Source organism: Haliaeetus albicilla, chromosome 9, assembly GCF_947461875.1.
Source record: "Haliaeetus albicilla chromosome 9, bHalAlb1.1, whole genome shotgun sequence".
In the NCBI taxonomy this organism is placed as follows: domain Eukaryota; kingdom Metazoa; phylum Chordata; class Aves; order Accipitriformes; family Accipitridae; genus Haliaeetus; species Haliaeetus albicilla.
In genome coordinates, this window is record NC_091491.1 from 28012702 (window position 1) to 28037786 (window position 25085).

Below are 25085 nucleotides of genomic sequence, written 5' to 3' on the forward strand. Positions count from 1 at the left end.
TAGCTGGGCTCTTTCCTCCACCCTGGGAGAGCTGTACCTTTTTCTTTGTTATTCTCTCCCTCTGACCTCTTGCTATTTTCTGTGGGGTTTTTATACCTTTTTTACCTCCTGTGTCACTAATGTTAAGATCAAATCTTACCACATGATTGATTTTTGCTTGACATGACACTTCATCTTGTGGTGTAGTGGTGGTTTCCTGTCCATGCAACCTGTATGTTTCCTTGCCCTGGTGTGACGGTCTGACAAATTCTAGTCAATGTGTCAAACATTCGTTAAAGAACTTTGGTGGAGAATATGGCCTCTGTAAAAACGCTGGAGTTTTGTGAACAGGACAATGTGGCCGGAGGAGAAGGCCCCACAGAGGGTGGGACCGTGCTTCTCCAAAGCTGCAATTCCTTATCTTAAGTGACCAGGAGAAAGAGCACAGCATATGCGTCTGAAGGAGGGACCCCCACGGAGGATGGGACTGTGCTCCTATCTTGAGCAGTGATGCCAGCAGGGAAAGAGAGGCAACTCCCCAATGAACCCTTCCAAAGCTCACCGACTGATTCCAGAGAACCCCGGGAACATGAACTGCGTGTGTCGAGACCACCGACTAACACACTATAAAAGAAGGGAGAACGAGTTCTCAGTGACCACCCTCCAGAACTGGATCTCTACGCTGGCTGGACCAGCGCTGGACCCAGGACTGGTGAAACCCTTTTCTTCTCTCTTCCTTTCTTTTCTTTCTTTCTTTTTCTCTCTCTCCCTCTTTTTCTTATCTCTTTTCCACAGTCCCTACACCTCATCCTTTTAAACATAAACTGTTGACCAAGTCTGGGACTAGGAGTGGATCTAGCCGCCCCGGGCTCCTCTTTGAGAAGGAGTCTAGAAAGCAAGGGGGTCTGCTCTGAACCATGCAACTCAACGGGAGGGCTCTCCTGACACAGTTTCATGTTCCTTTTTCCGCTTCTTTTTCTAACACCTCCCTTCTCTTTTCAAACAGCAGCTTAATGACATGATGCGAGGTTCATATTGATAAGTTCACTTGTACTTGGGCAAGGTTAGCTAGGTTGAATAAATGTTGATTGTTGTTTGAAGTCCCCTGGTGTCATTTCACCTTAATTCTGACAAAGGAAATCCACGAACCTGAGTTGCTCCAATTTTGGGATGCAATACCTGGTCATGAGAGGTTCCCTTATCTGCAAGTTCTTCAGGTTCCACAACTTCCTCGCTGCATCATCCTTTTACCTTTACCATTTATCAATTTCGTAAGTATTCCTGTCACAAATTAGTAGCATTCATAGAATCATAGAATTGTTTAGGTTGGAAAAGACCTTTAAGATCATCAAGTCCAACCATTAACCTAGCACTGCCAAGTCCACCACTAAACCATGTCCCTAAGTGCCACATCTACATGTCTTTTCAATACCTCCAGGGATGGTGACTCCACCACTTCCCTGGGCAGCCTGTTCCAGTGCTTAACAACGCTTTCGGTGAAGAAATTTTTCCTAATATCCAATCTAAACCTCCCCTGGCGCAAGGCCACTTCCTTTTGTCCTATTGTTTGTTACTTGGGAAAAGAGACTGACACCCACCTTGCTACAGCCTCCTTTCAGGCAGTTGTAGAGAGCTATAAGGTCTCCCCTCAGCCTCCTCTTCTCCAGACTAAACAGCCCCAGTTCCCTCAGGCTGCTCCTCATAAGACTTGTGCTCCAGGCCCCTCACCAACTTGGTTGCCCTTCTCTGGACACGCTCCAGCACCTCCATGTCTTTCCTGTAGTGAGGGGCCCAAAACTGAACACAGGACTTGAGGTGTGGCCTCACCAGTGCTGCATACAATGCCCATTAGCAGTCAAACACTTAAGACACGCAATTTTACAATACATTCCCTTGAACAAAGATTTGACTGTCTTTATTACTGCTGACATTTCCAATTAGTTTACCCCTGCACCTAAAGTAAATGAGCTAAATTCAGTTCAGGAAAACCAATTGCTTTCTCCTTCCCTGACTCACCTTTTATTGTGCAGTCCCTGCTCCCACTGTCAGCTTTTAGTCAAAGTTATTCTCATTAGTAAAACCAAGATGACGTAGATGAGGTATGTAAGGGCTGGCCTTGGGTCTATAAAAAGACCCAAGGAGGCCTTTTTATGAACTTTGCAAATATGAATTAAAATGTTTTTAGGAGACCAAGTGTAATACAATATATTTTAAAACAATGCTTCTCCTCTGATTAACAAAATTATTCTCTCTCCTCAATTAGCGGAGTAAATTACTTTTTTTTCTCTTTTTTTTTTTTTTTTACACTTACAATTTTGGTTTCTGGAAACTGGAATTAACTATGCTTTTCTGCTGAGAAACATCATATAAATTATGCCTTTCTGTGCCGTACAGACCCTAGGGTTTCATTAAGTGACTGCATCTCCTGTACAGCTGGAGATGAAAAACTTACAGGGATGATACAGATGGAAAGGTCATTAACAGAACTAAAGAAATCCATCTGCAAATCTCACTCTGTAAAGGTTTTATGTAACAGCTCTATCTAACTGAGATGGTATTGAGTAACAGGCAGCATGCTGAAAGTCTTCTAATGCTTTCCAAAGCCTGGATTTATGGATGGGGGGATAAATCATTGTATTGCTTATAGTCTGATGGATGAAGAGTGGAGAGTTCTAGAGCCTGGTGATTTATTAAATATGGATGCTGTTATGGGTTCTTTCAAAATGAAGAAAGACAGCTCAAAGAATGATTTAGTCTGCATTTAGCACAACCAGTTTCAGAAATGAGCAAGTGAATACAGCTCTCTCCAGAAGTTCTTGAAAAATGTAAGGAATAAGCATTTTTCAATTAAATATCATTAGGAAAAAGTGAGAGAGATTATAAAGGTGATAAGGTATTGTTTGGTTAACTAAAGAGTTACCCCTTAACAGGTTTAGTTAGGACTTCTCATGCAATATTTTTACCTTCATGAGAGACTGTGAACCATTCCACAAGACAAACGTCTGTGTATGAGCTGTGTAACCAGTATCAGAGTTATCCAGTTACCAACTGATGGAAAGTTCCTCTAGTCCAATGCTCTCTCTGTGCTTTTATGATCTGAGGTTGTGGAACTTTCCTGTTCTTACCACAATTCTGGCAAATCTACAAGGCTTAGTTTGAACTTCTTACACCTTACTATGTAGCTGGATTCACATACTGATTCCCTTGGGCTATTTAATTCTTCACCTTACTTACTAATTTTGCTAAATACACGGTCAAGGAATAAGCTGTAGCAATTTTACCACTAGATTCAAGCAGCACAAAATCAAAAAATCTAAATGACAACAGCACAACTTACACAACTTCATTGGGTTTCACTGTATTTGAGAAACCCGTTTGTAACCAAAGATATCTTTGCTTTTCGTTACACTTTACAGAATTGTTACTGCTTGCAACTGCAATTCTGCTTAACATACAAGAACTGCAACATTTTTTTCCTACACATCTTGAAGTGAAGCTTATCATTCTTGACTGTTTGCATTCTCACATTCTTCCCTTACTGCTCTACAGAGATGTAAATGAATTTTTATATGTAATTTTGTATGCAAGGGTGTTGGGACAACAGTGCTTCTAGGACTTATGGTGAATACCTAAGCACAACATTTGAACATAAAATTTTGAATTACTTAAAGCAATGAAAATAAAGTCTCCTGGTTATGTCCCATTAGCCCAAGGTCCTAATACCTTACTTAAATTTGCATACACTTCCCAGTTTATTGTCAAGGGATGAATTTATGATGCAAGGTGCTTTCCAGCATAGGCAAAGGTATCATTGTTTTGCCTACTTGCAAAATATTATTCCATCCATTCTTCAAACAGCCACCACTCTAATGAAAAAAGTAAATGTAAATTCTATGCAGGACCTGCCATGGAATTAAACAGATATATTCAAATATCTAAAAAAAAATAAATTATGGAATATTTGAGTAACTCTGCTCTCTGTTGAAAGTGCAGCTATTGAATGTGCTTGAGCCTGGGACTTCAGAGCTACAGACAGAACTGAAGCTGTGTGTCACCCCCTGCAGGAAAAATAACACTGATGGGCTTAGCCATATGAATCCCTATAGCACAGCTCTGGTCCTGGATGTGTTACTTTGTTTTCTATACACATATCTTCTATTCCTAACTGAAGCAATCAGAAACTCTTAGCAGATTTTAGCAAGACTGAATTTTTGGTACCTCATTAATTGCTGGTCAATAAAGCACAAAATATATTCAAAATAACAATAATTTCATTCCCTAAGAATAGTGCTGATGAATCAAAAATGCACCTCCAGCAATCCCTATTATTAAAGACACCATATTCAAGGAATTTTGTCTTTAGCAGCAGAAGCTAACTTTAACAAGGCATAATACACAGTTTTAAAGACTTTCAGAACAGTATAGATTGTTGTCACAAGTTTGTACAATTCTTATAACATCAGAGTCCAGCTACATAGCAGCAATGGCACTCCACTTTTCCTCTGCTTTTTGACTGGCCAGGAGCAATCAATAAATTGAAAATACTGAACAAAGGGAATCTTTAGGAGAATTAGAATACAACTGAAAACATTGGCAAGGACCTCTCCCCATAGCTGGTTCCCAAGAACCACTATATGCACATGCTTGTGTGAAGCTGGGGTAAGAAATTGCAATTTTATCCATTGCTTGCACATTTAAATAAAGCTATAAATGCTAAGAAATAGACCTGCCATGTCATGCATCTGCTTTTGAAGTGGAATTGTTCTGTTTATTATTCCTGTGCCCTCACACCTACAGACAGACTTACAAGCTATGAAAACCATGGACTAAATGAAGAGGAAAGAGGACTGGAGAAACTAGAAAGTAACTAACTAGTTTTTCCTTGCCTCAGGAAGAAACACACTCACGCACAAAGCAATTACTAAAGGATTATTAAACAGAAGCAACCACAGGCATTTATATTTCCTGTCTCCTCTAACTCCTGTTGGTGAAAATCAAAGCCTTAAGTTTCAAAACAATGCAAATTATGAAACTAAGTTACAGTAAAGGAGTCATATTTGACAGCAGATTTATTGCTAATTAATACAATTTTACAGTGATTTCTGGTAGTTCTGTTCACTTAGATTACTTTGATTTGAAGGTATATATTTGTTAAGAAGTTGGAAACAACAGAATGTGAACACCAAGGCAAAACTACCAAAGAAGGATACAGAGGAAGAGACCAGGACCTCTTTATTAGGCTCACTGCTTATATTACTATCGAATATAAAAGTAGTCCTCTTTTTAAGGAACCAAAGTAACTATGAGTATTTATTTTACAATTCCAAATTTCTTGGGAAAAAAGGTTGCTATATATTTCTATAAATTGATCTGTACAGACAAAGGATTCTTATTTGAATACTACAAAGTATTTCATCAGATTACATATATATAAAAAAAAGACCATAAAGCTTTTAGTTTATAGAAATATAACTACAAGCACAAGATGTACATTCCTCACATTCTTACTGGAGCTCTGCAATCCGCTGGAAAGTTGGCAGATTTATGTTCTTCTTCTTCTTCTATATAAAAGTTATAGATTTCATTGCCAAACTCCTGTTCGCTGTTGGTTATCACCAGCATGCTCAAAAAACATGAAGTCCTAAGAAGGAACCAAAAAGCAAACAAAACAAATACTTCTTAAATGTGATTCTTAGTTCAGAGATCTCCTGGTTGCTTTGCAAGGTATTCAAAGCACCTTCCTCTCGGAAACCTCAAATGGTAAGAAGGTGGGGGCACCCCTCTCCACCCTCCCATCACCTGGGTTCTGTCAGAATAGGACACCCACAGAGAGAGAAAGAGGTGGTGAAAGACCTACATGGAAACTTTAAACTATCACTAGCCAAAGCTATGCTTCCTTTACTCAGGACTCCTGCCCCGGCTTTGTTCAACCTGACTCAGTCCCCTCAATTTTACCTCAAACTGGCATCCATCATAATGGTCACTATCTTTAGTTTACAACTGGGGGCCCCATTTTCTGTGTCTGGAGCCCTGGGTTGCTCGCACTCACTAATGCTGTACTTCATGCACATGGTAGCACACGAATATGCACAGCTAAGGAAAACCTGGTTCATGCACAGGGCTGTTTGTTAGAAGCTGGTAAGAACTTTCCAAACTCATGGTGCTTCACACGCCCCTTTCCTCCTCCTCTGCAGCTCTGCCAGCACAGAAGCACTTTTTGAAATGGCACCTGATGCTGAATTGCACAGGTAAGTGGAAACACGAGTGTGTCACACACTGTTTTCAAAGAGCAAAGTGAGCTGCGCTGCAGCATTTGACATGACGGAGTCAGAGTGCAGCTGAAAAGCCCTGTATCAAGTTAGATGTGCCTTGCCTCCACAGAAGTCCCTCCCATACTCCTCTGAGAGCATTTAATTCAGCTCAGCTCAGTGCTTCACATGCTTCCAAAAAGGAGAGTCAGGAGGAACTGGCTGCAGCATTCAGCTGCCCAGTTCACCAGCTCAGCAGGCCGCTCTGGCTCTGGATGGGTCTCTTGGCTACTGCTGATCTTCACTTTTCTGGTCTCCCCACCCACAAAAACATGCTTTCCTCTGCCAATGAGTCTGTAAGGAGCCTTTCCTTTACAAGATTTCTCAGTCCCATCACATATGAAGCTCTGCTTAAATATAGTTAGCGCTTCATGTAGTCTAGAATAAGCTTACTATCTGAAATAATGTCTTTGTTGCCCTCCATGGTTAGTTTTACACATGGGAAGTTCACAACAAGCTGTCACCCACTTCAAGGAGCTCAGAGTCAAATCTTTTATCAGCACGACTTGAACATGGAGATGAGTTCATATTCAAGTATTAGTAAATGACAGACTTACGATAAGGAAACAAGCACCGATCATGACAGCTTTCATTTTTACATTAAGGTCCATTGGGAATGTGATTCCAAAGTTATCTGCATCTGTAAAGGCTTCTTTCAAAAACCCAGTCCACTGCTTAGAAATCCTCCCAACAGTAGAAGTCTCATCCACAGACTTCACCTAGTTTAATTCAAAATTAAAAGAACAACATCAAATCTGTCATTCATAATATTCCCAAATCCTTTTCATGATAGATCCATTTGAAAGCTTCATGTTGTGTTATTCAAATTGATGCAGCCATTGAATGCAACTGTTTGTACCAAAAGGCAACCTTGACTATCAGAAAGTCAGTCTTAAGTAGCACAGACATGAACTTAATTCTAAACCTGACTGTGGAGTTCAATGCTTTAATGGTGTTGGAAGACAGCTACCGCACGCACACACACACACACTCTGCTGGAAGTGTTGTCTTGTAGCCAAGAGAGCGAATTAGTTTATCCTGCCATGTATCAGGAACTGCTCAAGTGAAAATTAAACAAATTACATTCTTCTGTTGCGAAGCAGAGATTAGCCCTTTGTCATTATGTTTCCTAAAGTTAGAGCCAGTCTTCAGGGTCATGTGAAAGACTAGTCCCCAAAATAAAATGATACCAAATTTGCTTTAGCAACTATTTGCAACATCATTTTAAGTATTAAATGGTAGACTAGTGTATCTAGTAGGCCTGTCAGTCTGAGGCCAGAAGGAAGATCCGGGGAACTACAGGCCTGTCAGTCTGACCTCGATGCCGGGGAAGGTTATGGAGCAGATCATCTTGAGTGCCATCACATGGCACATACAGGACAACCAGGGGATCAGGCCCTGTCAGCATGGGTTTATGAAAGGCAGGTCCTGCTTGACCAACCTGATCTCCTATGACAAGGTGACCTGCTTAGTGGATGAGGCAAAGGCTGTGGATGTTTTCTACCTAGAATTTAGTAAAGCCTTTGACACTGTTTCCCACAGCATCCTCCTGGAAAAACTGGCTGCTCATGGCTTGGATGGGTGTACTCTTTGCTGGCCAAAAAACTGGCAGGATGGCCGGTCCCAAAGGGTGGTGGTGAACGGAGTTAAATCCAGTCGGCGGCCGGTCACAAGTGGTGTTCCCCAGGGCTCGCTATTGGGGCCAGTTCTCTTTAATATCTTTATCAATGATCTGGATGAGGGGATCGAGTGCACCCTCAGTAAGTTTGTGGATGACACCAAGTTGTGAGGGAGGGTTGATCCACTCGAGAGTAGGGAGGCTTTACAGAGGGATCTGGACAGGCTGGATTGATGGGCTGAGGCCAATTGTATGAGATTCAACAAGGCCAAGTGCTGGGTCCTGCACTTGGGTCACAACAACCCCATGCAGTGCTACGGGCTTGGGGAAGAGTGGCCAGAAAGCTGCCTGATGGAAAAGGACCTGGGGGCATTGGTCAACAGCCAGCTGAATATGAGCCAGCGGTGTGCCCAGGTGGCCAAGAAGGCCAACGGCATCCTGGCCTGTATCAGAAATAGTGTGGCCAGCAGGAGCAGGGAGGTGATTGTTCTCCTGTACTGGGCACTGGTGAGGCTGTGCCTTGAGTCCTGTGTTCAGTTTTGGGCCCCTCACTACAGGAAAGACATGGAGGTGCTGGAGTGTGTCCAGAGAAGGGCAACCAAGCTGGTGAGGGGCCTGGAGCACAAGTCTTATGAGGAGCGGCTGAGGGAACTGGGGCTGTTTAGCCTGGAGAAGAGGAGGCTGAGGGGAGACCTTATAGCTCTCTACAACTGCCTGAAAGGAGGTTGTAGCGAGGTGGGTATCAGTCTCTTTTCGTAACAAACAATAGGACAAGAGGAAATGGCCTCAAGTTGCGCCAGGGGAGGTTTAGATTGGATATTAGGAAAAATTTCTTCACCAAAAGCGTTGTTAAGCACTGGAACAGGCTGCCCAGGGAAGTGGTTGAGTCACCATCCCTGGAGGTATTTAAAAGATGTGTAGCTGTGGCACTTAGGGACATGGTTTAGTGGTGGACTTGGCAGTGCTAGGTTAATGGTTGGACTTGATTATCTTAAAGGTCTTTTCCAACCTAAACGATTCTATGATTCTGTGATTCTATCCACTACTTAATGTGTATGAAAATAATGATGCATTAATCACTATTATTTTTAAGTGGAAGGTGTAACTCTTCAGTCATTCAAATCTATATTTTAGGTCTAAATTATCTTGATTTACTTGGTCATTGAATGATTATTAAATGATTAGATGAGTGGTTGTAGGAAGTCATTTTAATAATTTCCAATACAGCTGAGAATAAAGTTTTTTTGTTAGGGCCTAACATAATAGATTCAAAAAGATTTTGCTCCTAAATATTTCAATTAAGAGATTTGTGTGCAACCACAGAGAATCAGTCTCACTGATCACTGATGAGTGGCTCTAAGATGTCATTTCTAGAAGTTTATCTGGCTTATCTAGGGTAATCTAGATATCTAGAGAAGTGAAGTGATTTACACTAGCATTAAAAGATTATGTACTAACTACTTAATATATACTACAGTTCAGTTGACAGGTAATAAGTCGAGCAACAAACTACTATCAAACTACATCTGAAAGAAGATACAAACAAACAATTTTTAGCATTGCATACCTCAAAATGAATGTCTTCACAACAGCTGCAGACAACACATGGGCCAATAATTTTCAGTATATCCATTCTTTTCTCATCTTGAATGGTAAACTTTGGTAGGCAGGGATGCCAGTTCTGGACAACATAACCGACTGGTGTTCCTGGAGGTGCCTGAACTTCCAGCTTCACAGGAAAAAGAAAATCACCACGTGAATGTTCATGCTTTGATAAACTTGTTAGACAAAATCCACACTAGCACACAAACCAAACACTAGTTTTTTCCACAACAATCTGGTCTTCCAATGCATGAAGCTGCATGGGATTTTCTGTGAACATTTTCAGAAAACTGCACACAAATTGCAACTTTTGCCTTCACTGAAAACAATAAGAACCTCCTAAGGCTGTGGAGCAAGCAAGGTATGTATCTACAGTAGAAAGATCAAAGTCTAATAAAGGAAAGGCTGTGGGCATCCTCAAAGCATTCAGTGAAGACATCGCACGATGCAGCTACTACAAATCCCTCAGTAAGAATTCTGAGTAGGCTCAGATTTGAGGCTTCAGAAGTTGCATCACCCCGTAATTATTTTAATATTAAAAAAGCTCATAATTTCATGTGTTGAATTTCACTACAGCTTTCACAGCAGTATAGTGAAAACTCTAGCTGTTATTTTATGAAAACCATTGCCCAACTCTTACACCACAAGTCCATCTCCAGCACAGATTTCAGCACTATCCACGAGTTCCCTGACATGCTGTTGAATCAAATTTTTCATTACCATAATCAGAAGTGGCCAGAGTGAACCTAAGTGTTGCAGCACACTAGCTTCTTCCCAGACCAAGGAGACCCCATGCACAAATCCCACAGATGTCTTTCCCCACAACTTACAGACAAAACCTGACTTGTTTCACCTCACCTCCTGATTCAAGACAACCTCATCTTAAAACTACACAGGTGGACCATGTCCCATGTGAGGGAAGACGGCAAGAGGGAGCAACTCACCTCCTGTAAGCAGCAGGGAAAGCAGCACGAAGAACACCGGAGGGGTCTCTGCAGCGTGATCACCTCATGGCCCAGGTTGTCTATAATCCGGATGGTGAAGGGTCGTGATGGCCCACAGCAATTCCTGGTACAGCAGTCAGTGTCCTCTGCTGCAAAGTACACCCTTTGCCCCAGTGTATTCTTGATTTCATATTTGTTGTTTGTTTCAAAGCCAGTGAGAACTGAAAAAAAGGAACAGAACTGTTAAATTTCTGAGGTGCATCTGGTCAGAAAAGTCCCCATGCTAACTCTAAAGCTACCCTTTGGGAAGGCAGGCCTCACTCACAGTCTGTCAGAGGCAGCTACAGGCGAAGAAAAGTGGTGGGGAAGGAACCCTCAAGCACAGAAGCCTGACAGAGAAGTTCAGAGAGGAGAAGACACCATGAATGCAGCAACACAGAAAGAGCATGGAGATGTCCATCAGTCCCCTCCCACCAGACACGGACACCTACTGCCAGAGCAAGCACCACAATTATAAATAACAAAGCATGGAAGATTCCCAGGGAAGACCTGAAGGGAGAAGAATTAAAGAAACTTGTGTATTTGGGGGTGAAGCAAGAAAAGGGCTCTAGAGGGCACAAATACATTCAGAATGAGAAGGCCACAAAAAAAGCCTCACAGTCAAGATTCACGGCAGCACAAATAGAAAACAACAAGAGCCAGGACAGAAATTTTGATTAATTTCTCTAACAAATGAAAGTACTCTTTGAAGCATTATGGAAAGAAAACACAGAAGCATTAGGTGTCAGCCGAGATGGATGGTCCATCTTACTTCTTCTATTTGAAAGACACAACATGACTTTGATATTCTTAAAGTGAACAGAATGAGGGGAGCAAAATCGCCTGGAAACGAGATCGGAGCCGCATGCCAGTCTATGGAGTTAGATGGAGTAAGAGAGGACAGAAAAGACGCCCTTCAAGTAGGGAAGAGAGGCAAGTAGAAATCATGTGAATGAATAACATGGGAAATGTGTGACTTCAACTATAAATAGCTACGAAGATTATTCAGTTGCATTGCTATGTATCTTTTAAGATACAGAACCTGCTTAAAATCCTTTGCCCTCCTATTTTCTCCTTCCTCTCCTCCACAACTTCTGCAGGAATTGAGACAGATAAGAGAGGCAGGAAAAAGAAAGGTGGTGATCCACTTTAAATACGTAGTGTCAAAGAAAGTCTGAATTTTACCATTTTGGGGATTATTAGATTTAAACATTTCTCTGTTATAAATACTTTTCACTTACTCTCAAGAAGTTCAATTTGCTGATGAATTAATATCTGGTCAATCTGTTTGTGGTTGAAAAATTAAACAGAATAAATAGTTAACAAGTTGTAACTAAGAGAAATCTGGTTTTAAGAAGCATTGCTGTTTCATTTCAGAATGCAGATTTATTGATCAATACTTTGTCTAAAGGCAGATCATCTACTGGTAAAGCTGTGGAAGTTGCTTACATCCCCCCTGCCCTGTTCTCTGTCAGTTTAGTAGAACAGTGTTTCAGAGCACCAGAGCAGTTGGCAAAAGTTGTACCCAAGCTAGCCTGGTTACAAGCATGCAGGGCTAATGTGCCTGTGCTCCTTTGAGGACTCGGTAGCTCAGCTACAGAGCCTGACAGAGCCTCTGACACCACATATCCCAGATGCCTGGGATATCAGGAGTCCATACAGACAAAAGCAGGAAACTGAGAAATTTTAGAGCAGAAGCTCAGCTACTGCTCAGCTCTAAGTGAAACTTGGGAAAAGTCAGCCTCTCCTCACTGATGCCTTTTTTTTTTTTTTTTTTTGAGCAGTTTGCAAAACTGGCAACAGTACATCAGTGTTAAGCCTTGATATTTGCTCCTAGTGATGAGATGAACTGTACTTTTACAGTACAACAACATATTCTGCAATGTGGAAACAATTCTTATTTTGCTATTAGCATCCTCCACATTGTGAAGTCTGACTAGCACCTCTCCTAACAGCATTATGAAGAGGTGTGAAGAAAGCATCATGTAGAAAATTAAGCACCCCTAATGTGCTACAGTTGCCCATATTACATATATATTATATACACCTTGCCAATTCACATTACATCTCACAAACAGTAGCTTCAGAAATCAGAAGGATATATGATAGACCTGTGCCCCCAGTCCTTTAGCATCTCACTTGGCAGGAGAGCACTCTGTGAAGTGCTGCAGCCATAACAGGCACCTCCACACTCAAACATGCATCAATCACATTACAAAAGACTTCACTTAGTAGCTCAAAAGCAGCAACCCATGGAGTTGCAACAAAGCCAGATGCTTTTCTTAGCTTTCTTGATGGATGCAGGCTGCTTCTCAGGTGAATACCTGTTCTCTGGGGAAGGAGGAAGGGTGCAGGTACCTGTGTGAGGTATTCCAGTCCAGGAGGACAGTTGGGAAGAGAAGGAGGAATAGGCATCCAGATAGTCCCCTCCTTCACAATGGGCTGGTTCTGGATGGGTGGAACAGCAAGTCCAGCTGGGACTCCCATGGCCTGTACCTGGAAGCCATAGTTCTCCATGCCTGCGACACCTAGGGTGGTAGGAGAGATGCAGTTATGAAAGTTAGATGTTGGAAAAGAATTGCCCCATGGATCTTCAAAAGATTAATTCATTCACCATTTTGAACTGTGAAGATCCTCATACCTACAATATACTTCAGTTATGAATACTACAACCTTCGTGAAGGATGTTACACTGGATTGGGAAGTTCTAATCCCTCCAGACAAAACCAAAGAAAATAAGTAAATGCACCATTCTTGAATATAGCAGAAATTTTATTCACATAAAGATAGGCAATTCAAAAATTAGAAATAAATAAATGAAGGTTATTTCTAAGTAGAGAAGCCAGAATACCTTAAAATAAATGAAAAGTATTGGCGTTTACAAATCGTCAGTTGAGCAAATGAGGAATTCTAAGACAAAGTTTTCCTGGAATTATACCTTCTACTTATGTGATAGGAAATGCCCTTTTAGCAAAGTTCATGTGCAGTTTTCAAACCAGATGAGTGTGATCTCGTCTGTTTAATGGATTCTCTTTCAAAACTCAGGAAAACTCCTTCATGGAGGAGGTGTGTAGTAAAGGAAGAAATAGTTCCACATTTGTGAATGCCAAGTAAGTCTTCTCCAGCTAGCGCTCAATTGGAAACACAAGCTCTGATGAAGCTCTTCAGGGTCTACATGCTCAGCACCCCACCAGATGGCACACGCAGCACTGCTCACAACCCATCCCACATCCCCCGGGCTGTGCACAGAGCCCTGTCTTGCTTGCAGCAACACGGCCTGTGCTACGGAGATATTTTATGACCTTGTAGCTGCTGAAGTTGCTATTGAAAGTTACAGAACAAGAACTGTATTTCTTCCCTCATTTAATATTTTCCTGGTAGGCAGATAGGCTTTCAATCTGATGCAGAGGAACCTTGTATTTTACTCAGAAGCAAGCACAAAGCAGAAGACACAAAGAGTATTTTTGTAGAGCTGTACAAAGACAAATAGTTCGAGATAATGACTTGTAGGCTTATCTTTACCCTAAATCAGTTCAGCACCAATGTTTCATATTACATTACAATACATGGACTATACCATGTGAAAGCTCACTCTCTGGCCATAAGCAGGACAGTACCTCAGGTGATGTAAACAGCCGTGGCTTAAAACTTGTGGGTGGCAGGATCACTCACCCCAGAGAAGGATCCACCATTATGGAATACTGTGCTGGTTTTGGCTGGGATAGAGTTAATTTTCTTCAGAGTAGCTGGTATGAGGCAATGTTTTGGATTTGTGCTGATAACGGCGTTGAGCCGAGGCGTTTTCTGCTTCTCCCCCCACCCCAGCAGCGAGCAGGCTGGGGGGGCACAAGGAGTTGGGAGGGGACACAGCTGGGACAGCGGACCCCAACTGACCCAAGGGGTGGTCCAGAGCATACGGCGTCATGCTCAGCATATACAGCTGGGGGAAGAAGAAGGAAGGGGGGGACGTTCGGAGTGATGGCGTTTGTCTTCCCAAGTAACTGTTACGGGTGATGGAGCGCTGCTTTCCTGGAGATGGCTGAACACCCGCCTGCCCATGGGAAGTGGGGAATGAATTCCTTGGTTTGCTTGGGTGCACGGCTTTTGCTTTACCTATTAACTGTCTTTATCTCAACCCACAGGTTTTCTCACTTTTACCCTTCTGATCCTCTCCTCCATCCCACTGGGAGGGAGGGAGCGAGCAGCTGCATGGTGCTTAGTTGCCGGTTGGGGTTAAATGACAACAGTCCTTTTTGGTGCCCAACATGAGGCTTGAAGGATTCGAGACAAAAACAGATTTGATTGGAATGTGCTAGATCAAATTTATAGTTGTTATTGCTGTTTAGCTATTAATTGACAGGCCTCTGTGCTTGCCATGGGGCTTGCTTGCCTTACTGCATATTAGAGCCTAGTGCTCATTAGTGGCTGCTTTTTGCTTTCGCTGTTTGCTGTGCTGCTGTAGTGCTTATCATCTTACCCTGCTGTGCCTGCAAACATTTTGATAAAAGCAACGGCAATGTGCCTGGGCTGACAGATGGCCAGGGCATTGCTGCTGTTTCCACACTACTGTACTGGACAAGCTGGAACTACAGTGTGAATTTGAGTCAAAGGGACTGTGACCTGTGGATGAGTCCGCATGGGAACAGGACACCCAAAGCATCTGTGGCCGTGCACAAGCCCAGGCCAGAGCAGGTACATCTCAAACCATCTGTGGCCATGGTTATGCCTGTGCCACAGCAGGTACACCTCTGAAGGGATTGTGGCCCAAGGATAAGTCCACACTGGGGAAGGTACACCTTGAAGCATCTGTGGCTGTGGCTAAGTCCATGCTGCAGCAGGTACAACTGGAAACATGAGTGGCTGTTGTGGTGGTGCATTTCTTCCCCCTCTCTGGGCTGATTTATGAACTCAGGAAGTCTCGCTAGGCCTTAGCATAAGTGTAATGAGTCGGGCGGTGAAGCATCTCTTGACTGTATCAGGAACTCTTACACAGCTAAGATAGGGAGTCATGCTGACTGTCTCAAGGACTCCTGCTGTCCAGTGAAAACAAAAAATGAAAGTAGAGATAACTAGTTCTCTCATAACAACCTAGAGACATCCCAGCTCTTCCCTGACAACCTTGGAGCATCCCATATCTGAATCTTAAGTCATTCCCTGACAGCCCCAGAGCCTTCCTGAGTTACGATCTGAATCGTAACTCACGTGAAATGGTACAAATCCCAGTAATTTGTTGATGACTAAAGCAAATCATCTGCCAAACCTATAAGCGGTACTAAGTGAGATCCTTTGAGCTCTCCTGGACTGGAGCAGGCTGTGGCCAGCATCTCCGTCCGAGTGGGACACCTCTCGGAGCTCACAAACTTTTCTGTTTGTGAAGATCAGAGGTCTGTTGCCGAAAGCCGACAAGACCTGGGCTGATACTCTCCGCTCCTCGAGGCTCGGCACTTCGCCCATTGAGAAAGATGCCAAAGCATTCAACGTGAATATTTTCACTGAACTTGAGGGGAATTTTTAACAGGTGTACCTCTTTTACTTGCTCATATGTATATCTCTTAATGCCTTTATGCATGTGTGTGTATACTAACCAGAATATTCTATAGCAAGTAGATTACAAGTTACTGCTTTTCAAGTCTATACTTAAATTACTGTCGTGAACTTTATTCAATTGTGAATGAATCTCAGGCTGCTATTATACTCATAATCTCTTTAGATATACACCGTTGACCAAGTCTGGAACTAGGAGTTGGTCCAGCCCCACCAAGACTCCAACAGGAGTTTAGAAAGCAAGAGGGTCTTCTCTGAACCACGTGACTCAACGGAAGGGTCTCCCTTACCCTTTTGACATTCCCTATCTCTGTACAATTTACAAGAAATCAATTCTAACTCAATTTTTCTTTGTATATTTTTCTTTTAAACCTATTGTGTCTTCAGTCTCTATACCTAATTTTAGTCTGATTCTAACTTAATTTTCCCATGTGCATTTCATCCATATATTAAGTAATAGAGTGAACCTTGCCATCAAATTCTGTGAAGTCAAGCTTTTATATAAATTCCTATTAAATAATTTTTCTTTTGCTAATACCATTGGAAGGGATTCTTTATAGTGGTCCAAACCACTCCATTTCATGACAGCTGTGCGTGAGGTCATGCTGAAGCACCTCAAAGCGTGTGGCCACAGATAAGCCCACAAGAGAGCAGCTACACCCCTGGAGGGACTGCAGCCATGGGCAAGGCCATGTTGGAGCAGGTTTACTTCGGAAGGGACCGTGGCTGCGGTTAAGGCCAGGCTGGAGCAGGTATACTTCTGAAGGCATTGTGGCCCATGGAGAAGGCCACACTGGAGCAGGTGCACCTCAAAGTGACTGTGGCTGTGAATAAGTCTATGCCACAGCAGGTATAATCCTGGAGATACTGAGGCTCATAGATAAAGCTCCACTTGGAGCAGGTGCACCTCTAAGGGACTGCAGTCTGGGGATTAGTCCGAGCCAGAGCAGAGGCGAGGGGAGGAGTTCATTGCAATGTTAAACCCTATGGTCTGGTCCAAAAGGACCAGGGGTGGAGACTGTAATGGATATACCTTTAAATTGTTGTAACCCAGGATTTGAGTTCCATGTTATAGGAATTAGTATAGCAGGAACCACCTGAACCAATGGGGGACAAGCCTTACAAGAAGCAGTGCAAGTGCAGCAGTGGCTCAACCTGAGCTGGCTTTGGTGTCCAGTAACTCCACACAACACACCACCTCTCCTGTCCTGAGTGACCACCATAACAGATGGAGCCCAAAGTCATGGACTAAATGAAATCAAAGGACATTTTGCGGACATCTATAGACATTTTACAGACATTTCACAGGGGTGGTCCGTTGACAAAGGGAATGATATCTGTGTATTGTATCAAAGGATGGGAAGGGGTGGTGGTGGGTAATGAGAATGTATTGGATAGCGTGAGACCTGAGCATGACGTAAATGGTATGGAATATGGGGTGAAGAATGTGCTTGTTTTGGCTGGGATAGAGTTAATTTTCTTCATAAGAGCTAGGATGGGGCTATGTTTTGGATTCGTGCTGAAAACACTGTTGATAACACAGGGATGTTTTCGTTATTGCTGAGCAGTGCTCACACAGAGCCGAGGCCTTTTCTGCTTCTCCCCCCACCCCAGCAGCGAGCAGGCTGGGGGGGCACAAGGAGTTGGGAGGGGACACAGCCGGGACAGCGGACCCCGACTGACCCAAGGGATGGTCCAGAGCATACAACATCATGTTCAGCGTATAAAGATGGGGGAAGAAGGAGGCGGGGGGGGCATTCGGAGTGACGGTGTTTGTCTTCCCAAGTAACCGTTACGGGTGACGGAGCCCTGCTCTCCTGGAGATGGCTGAACACCTGCCTGCCCATGGGAAGTGGGGAATGAATTCCTTGGTTTGCTTTGCCTGTGCATGTGCGGCTTTTGCTTTACCTATTAACTGTCTTTATCTCAACCCACAGGTTTTCTCACTTTTACCCTTCCGACCCTCTCCCCTATCCCACTGTGGGGGAGGGAGTGAGCGGCTGCGTGGTGCTTAGTTGCCGGCTGGGGCTAAACTACAACAAATACAAAATCACTTTTATGTCCGAGCACAGGCTTTGCACAGAAATTGACTATCTACTGCTATTGTGTGTAAGTGTATGCACATACAATTATTCAAGACGAAAAATGCTCCCCTGACCTTCATCGCACAGGCAGCACGTGCTCATTCCCTGCTGAAGCTACCTGTACTTGCAGACCTCAGATTGCCTTGCCACAAGGTACACAATTTTTGAATTAGGAACAGCACGGTAACTTAGGCCAAACTTTTTGCATTTTATCTGTGACCTATTCTTTGAGCCTGATTGTTAGATATTGCTCATTGTGATTTGGTTCTTCAGAAAGCAGTTAGTTGCCAGAACATGAGAAGCTATTTAGGAGTGCTGCATTTTGAATATGGGGCAGAAAGTGAGATAGAAGAGGAGAAAAGCAAATGAGTGAAAGTGTAAGGTATAACCATGTGCAAAGTACAGCGACAGAGTAGGAAACAGGTACAGAATACATGGACCAGCAGAACTACAAGGGGAAAATAGTTCTTTTCTTCAGTTCTGTATTTCTAGAGAGAAATAAAGTGAAAAACTGAAATAACACGTTAATTAAAAAATCTGATCATCAGCAAGAAGCTGCCACACATTAATTGCTTTGCACCAGTAACACCTCTCTAACAAACTCCCCACAGTGACCACTGAGGAACAGCCAACATTTTTAACTTCTACGACTGTTGGTACTGCTTACCACACGCTCACATGTAGCACCAAGAAGGACGGAAGATGACTTTTCAGCAAAACAGAAATTAACAGAAACTGTACAGAATAAACAGCAGAAAAGTAAATAAGAGCTGGTCACCCTAGTGAAACCTCCTACTTCCCATGCTTATTTCCTGATACAGCAGATTTGTAGCCAAGCAACCTACCTTGGTAAGTCCCAGGTGCATACTGTGGGTGGCCATACGGGACTTGATTTCCTGGCTCATAGTTAGCGTTTGAAAATCCAGTTGCTGGGGCAGGTTTATGTGCTGGAAGAGTGGAACATACACTCTGAGTATTGCTCAATTCCTCCTACCCTAGGGTGAAGGATCCAAAACATTGTCTCCTTTTTCAGGTAGATATACAAGAAAATTAAGTAACTGTTTTCTGTATAGCAAAAACTGTATAACAAGCTTGTATTTATTCAAAATATTAAACGTCTTACTGGAACTTAAAGGAGTTCTGATCCTTAAACTGCAGAAGAAAAGGCAGGTATTGCACATGATGTCATGAAGATGTCACAGAATCACAGAATCATTTTGCTTGGAAGGGACCCCTTGAGACCACCTAGTCCAAATCCTGCTCAAGCAGGGTCAGTTCACTCTCTGTCTGGAGCAGAGGTGCCTTTGTTCGATTATATTTAGAAGGAGGCTTTAATTCAAAGAATTGCCTGAGAACTGACAGGCTGCCCTCCTGTACAGAACAGACTGGTAATGAGCCATTTTCCACTATATAAAACATTTTCCCCCAATTTCTTCAAGTTAGGACTATTCTAATGCCTCACCAGCAGACTCAGAGGGTTATGGATTTAAAAACATTTACCAAGTTCAGTTTGTAAGCAGAAATAACTTGAATTTCAATAGGATTTATTTATTTTATTTAACTTCAGAAATCAAGATCTGAAAATGTAAGCTGTATGTTTTGTAAATGATTTCATTTTAAAATGTAAATAATTTCCATTTAAAACATTCATACATATTTTATAAAATTAGAAGGCAAAATAATAGCTAAGCTAATATTGCTTGAACACCTCGGAAGGACCCATGCTATCTTTCATATTAACAAAAGATGACATTTTGTTTTTATTTTACTCACCTTGCATTGCTGTGGATCTGCTTACAATTGTTCTGCAAAACAACATTTTTATTTAATGGTTTTTTTAATATACAATTTCACACAAGAGTTATTCAAAATTCTTTATTACTGATGAAAGGTACTTGCCTGTCTAAACCATATGAGAAAGCTGAATTACAAACACAAACTTTAAATATCTCAGCTTCCTTCTAGGCTATGTCTCCACCACAATGTAAGTCTGAATTATCTATGCCTGCACTCATGAAATACCCTGAAATCATCCTTAACTCAGAGGAAAGCATCGGGATGTGCAGTTATTTCATTGCAGTGCAAGACTCCATTGTGCAGCCATTCAGAAACATCATGCAATTCATATGAACAAATTACTGCAGTAATTTCAGAGCAACTGGTTTAGAGTATTGATGTTGACTACAAAACCTGCTTGGGTAAATCCTGGAGCAACCGTGATGCCATGCTATCACCTATTCAGTTCTTTATGCTTTTCCACTTCTGAAGTGGTACTACTAAATATCACGTATCCAATTTTTGTCTCCATGTGATAATAAAGGGTGGGCTTGCACAGGCCAGTGGGCTTGCACAGGCCAGTGGGCTTCCACAGCAGAATATCATGAGTGAAAGGGTCAACTGCTTGTCTCTCTCTTTCTACTCTTCCAGGGTTGCCAAAATGAGTTTTAAAAAAAGCAGAAAGAACATTTACTGATGCCAGCATCAGCCTTGAGAGATACTCCTTTCAGTCTCTGGCGTAACAAGAGAAGGAAGACAATGGCAGCAACTTCTATTAAAGACAGAGGTGCAAAATAGCCAGGAGATCCATAAGTGGAAATATAAAAAAGAATGGTATAGGAGCTCCTTTTTATAGGATCTAAAGCTTTAAAGTAAACAATAACCCTAGTTATTCTTTAAAAAGAATGCGGTTCAAGTTAAACTAGTAATATATTTTGTCTGTTACAGTTCTTCCAACTAGTTCAGTTCAATGAAGATGGTCTTTCAAAGCTGGGAATTAAATTGAAACTGAAAGCAGTTCCTTCCTGCTTTTCACTCCGAGACTAAAAGCAGATGTCACAGGAGGATGTTTAATGGTTCTGGGATGACATGGCATCTAGCTCACTTCCCAACTTGTACACAACACACTCTTTGTTAAATAAATTGGTCTTAAAGTGTTCCTTTTTTAATATATTTTTTCTTCTACTTTACTAACAAAACTACCATCCTGCTTTACGTACTTTTAATTGGATTCTGGTCCCCATATGAATACAGGTTAAAAAAAAGTAATAGGAAATAATTTAAAATTACACATCTAATTTTAAAATCTGAAAGAACACATTTAAACTACATAACTTAAACCTTGGTCTCACAGTTGATAGTACAGACTGACAAGTTAAATATATGACCACATTAAAATATGTTGACAAAACTACCAGCTTGTAGGAATAGCACAAATTAAAGATGAATTAAAAAAACATTATTTAAACGAGCAAAAGATCAGTTTATCAGTTTATACTGTGAGATGTTCCAGCTACCTGAACTTCAGTGAAATACTGAGAATTACAACTGAACTCTTCAGTAAATGGAGAGTAGAGACAGAATCATGTGATTTATTTAAAAGAAAGGCTTTATAATAGCCCAGAATCTTTTTTCTCCCTACAGCCACATATATATGCCACTGTGCAATCTAGGATGTAGAAAATGTTGGTATGTTCTATAGCTAGAAAAGCAACAAAGATTTTACAAAGTTCAACTCCCATTTCATCAGACATGATGCTAAAGAGAGTAGTTAAGATTGTTTGTTTTATTAAAATTGTCTCTTTTTGTCTATTGCTTCTTATCTAGACTCCTTCTACCACCTCCAATTCAGTCACCAAGATTAACACATTGTCAGTCACGCCCTGCTTTTCATCTGAGTAATTTATAACGGCTGTGAAATAACATAAAATTCTGAAATACCAAAGAATTGAGGAACAAAACCTCAACTTCTGCCAACCTTTATATTGCACAATATATTGTTCAGCCATGTTGTTACACGTGGGGAAATTCACATCTGGTGAAACCTCAGTCAAGAAACACTAGCAATGGGCAGAGCAGTCACCTAGAAATGTGTTGGTTCCAGCTGCCTAGGTTACACAAAGCAATGATTTGAAGCCTACACTTTCATTTCAGTTTAATAAAATGTGGCTTTCTTTACATGCTGCCAGGTGCTACTAGTTCTAGTAACAGTTTTAAAATAAATACAGGGAACAATCATTGAAACTTTACTTAGCAGGGAAAAGTAAAGGTATTTGCATTTAGCTCCCACTAATACAAAAGAGGGAGAATGCTATTTCTTTGTAAAGGAGTTAAAATTCCACAGAATTAAAGAAAAAAAGAATTAAAGTTCTTCAGCAAGTAGAAGTCCATTACTGAATTAATTTTGGTTCCACAAAAACAGTATCTGCAGAATCCCTTGTGCTACGCTGGCTACATGCTGCAACCTGAAGAATTCACAACATAAATCGAGAAAGTTGTATTGGAGTGAATAAGCTGGCCATGGTGTTCCAGACAAAGCAGCTGTATATCTTTGCGAACATCTTATAAAAAGCTTTATGAGGCCCTGAGCAATCTGACCTAAATTTGAATTTAGTCTGGCTTTAAGCAGAGGAATGGACCAAATGACCTCCAAAGGTTATCCTTTCCAACCCCAATTATGCTAGGATTATAAGGGTCCTTCACATTTTATTACATTACCTGAGGTATTTGCTGACCAAACATTCCCCAAAATCCCCCAGCTGGAGTGCAGAAGGGCAAGAGGAGGGCGAGGACCAGGCTCCAGCTCCCAGCACCTCACCCCTCACTGGGGGGCTATTTTGGGTTAGGGCCATGCAAGGGAGCCTGTGCCAGGAAAAGCTGGCGAGTTTTGCCTTTCCTGACAGATTCCCATAGTAACTCATAGCTCTGGGTCCACTCTCCCAAAGGGAGTATAGATGAGATAGAAACACCCTCTTTTCTCTGAGGAGGGGACGTACCTGCGTTCAGCTTTACACAAGGGAAAGCAGAAGTGATTTTGCTGGCAGGGAGGAAGCACCGGGGGAATTGGAGACGCTTCGTGCAAAGCGGCTGTCTGACGAATGACCCTTACAAAATACAGTCTCTGGATGGGCTGAGGTCCCCCCGCTGTGCCTGCATGCCAGCAGTGGGAAAGGCAGGGGCTGCCCGCCCACCCACCCTGCACGCAGCCAGCCGCCTCTCCTAAAAACACAACTTGAAACCCCCAGCATGGCTTCCAGCCTCAACCACTGCAACGCAGAGGAAATGAAAGACGAAAGGACCGCCCTGCACGCACACCGAACACAGCCCTTCGACTGCCAAGAGCTGCCGTTCAGCTGCGAGTTAGCAAGCTGACAGCAGACCCCCACACCTCACTTGCTGTACTGCTCACGAGAGAAAGAAACTCCTATCACGAAGTCTCATTCTTCATACCCTGTCCCTATAGGTTGTACTACCTAGAACCCTTATCGCCAGCCTTCCTCCTCATCCATAGGTGTTCCCAGACTTTCTCCCTTTGCTCTCAGATGTTGCAGTCAACTGCTGCCACAGCCTAAACCCTCTCACCCAGCACCAGCACACCCAACTGGTTCCTCACTTTCTCCTCATTTTCTTGAATTGTTATTTAAACAGGTAACATGGAAGCAACCCTCAGAGGCACCCAGGTGCCCAGGCACAGCGTTCTTCCCCCTCCAGGAGTTTTGAGCCCAGGCATTTAAGGACAGGCAAAAACTTTTGGAAAGGAAATCGAGGAAATACTGGTTCCAAAGGAAGTCAGACCATAATTGTTCTAGTTCAGGGAACAGTAAGGAACTAACGTCCCTAGATTGTTCCTTTTTAAGAAATGGCAGAATGTCCATGTTTCTTTCCAGGCACTTCCTCATGCTGCAATTGATTTAGAGATAAACAAGAAACAAAGCTTCTGGGTTTTATCAGAAAAACCAGTATACTAGCACGACAATCAGTTTCATTTCTTATCCAGCTCACTAAAATACCGCCAAGAGCATATTAACATAAGCCTCTGAGCTTACACACGGAGGCCATTTATGCTCACGCATGGGGCCATTTAAACACCAAGCCTAGGCCCTTTCCAAGAAGGTTTATGACTCAAAAACCAGACTTAGAAAGCCTAATAGTTGTGAGGCATGCATTAGTTCACCCTAGCTAGCTTTGCGGCACTTCTTTTCATCGACACATCATATTAGACTATTTGGCCACTGGATTTTAACCTTGACTGCTAGAGAAACAGTATACTGAAAAGTAATCTAGTTGATCTAATTAAACAGGTTATTTTCTACTAAAGTTAACAAAATAGCCTTCAGAGAAGGAATGAAATGAGCTATAAGTTGACATAAAAGCATTTTGTTCTGAGAGGTACCCTCTCCCCTTACATAGGCATCTCTCCTAAAACCTGAGAGTCCCAACACCCGAGAGCCAAAAAACCAGGTCACACCCTGGGCATCCAGCCTCGCTGAGACCAGGGCACATCTCTAATGCCGCTCGCTTCACTGCGGGGTGACAGGACCACCATGGCCTGAGCCCTGCCGCTGCTGACAGCTCTCTCTCGAGCAGGGCTCTCCCAGGGCGGCCTCGGCAGCAAGATCTCTCCTTAAACCAGTCTCTGCAAGTGAGTTACTCTGCTGAAGAGAGGAGACGTTTTCTAACTTAACGTGCAATCCCCAGCTGGAAAACACGGCCCTTCCAATCATTAAGCATCCCTGTGATGAAAAAAAAAAAAAACCTGATACCTGAAAGGAGCCTCTAGAAGAAATCACATCCGGTAGATACCTGACAGGACCACCTAGAAGAACTCACATACGGTAAAGACACTTATATTCACAGCAAAACAATACCCGTTCCCAAAGCCGAGGAGCCGCTCCAGGGAGTCCGGCACCGAGCCCCGCTTCCAGCCGCGCCGGACCCCGCCGCCGCCTCCGCCGCGCTCCGCTCCGCTCCTCCGCTCCGCGCCGCAGCACCCCTGCCGTGCCCGGCCCGGCCCGGCCCGGCGCCTCCGGAACCCCCAGCGCTGCGGGGCGGGAGCGGGCCGGGGCCGGCCCGGGGCGGGGCCGCGCTGGGGCGGGGAGGCGGGGCACTTCCCTGTTCGGAGGGAGCGCCTGTGTTCCCGGACACGGCAGCGGGGGGTTGTCCTCGCCCCGGCGCTGCCGAGGGCTCTGCC

The 25085-nt window shown here is 42.9% G+C and overlaps 1 protein-coding gene across 6 annotated transcripts; it reads right to left on the reverse strand.

Moving 5' to 3' along the window:
• Positions 1-5030: 5030 nt before the first annotated feature.
• On the reverse strand, positions 5031-24866 carry PLSCR1 (phospholipid scramblase 1). Of its 6 annotated transcripts, none has more exons than XM_069792270.1 (10): positions 24804-24826; positions 24658-24710; positions 19892-19923; positions 18964-19065; positions 12849-13018; positions 11732-11774; positions 10452-10672; positions 9473-9634; positions 6845-7006; positions 5031-5620 (listed from the first exon to the last, which is right to left on the reverse strand). In XM_069792270.1, the coding sequence occupies exons 3-10, from the start codon at positions 19896-19898 to the stop codon at positions 5561-5563; spliced, it is 927 nt and encodes a 308-aa protein (XP_069648371.1). In that variant the 5' UTR covers positions 19899-19923; positions 24658-24710; positions 24804-24826; the 3' UTR covers positions 5031-5560. The 6 variants fall into 6 exon arrangements, with proteins under 6 accessions (XP_069648371.1, XP_069648369.1, XP_069648368.1 ...); XM_069792268.1 differs by having other exon boundaries at positions 24763-24820; XM_069792267.1 differs by lacking the exon at positions 24658-24710 and having other exon boundaries at positions 24763-24866.
• Positions 24867-25085: the final 219 nt, after the last annotated feature.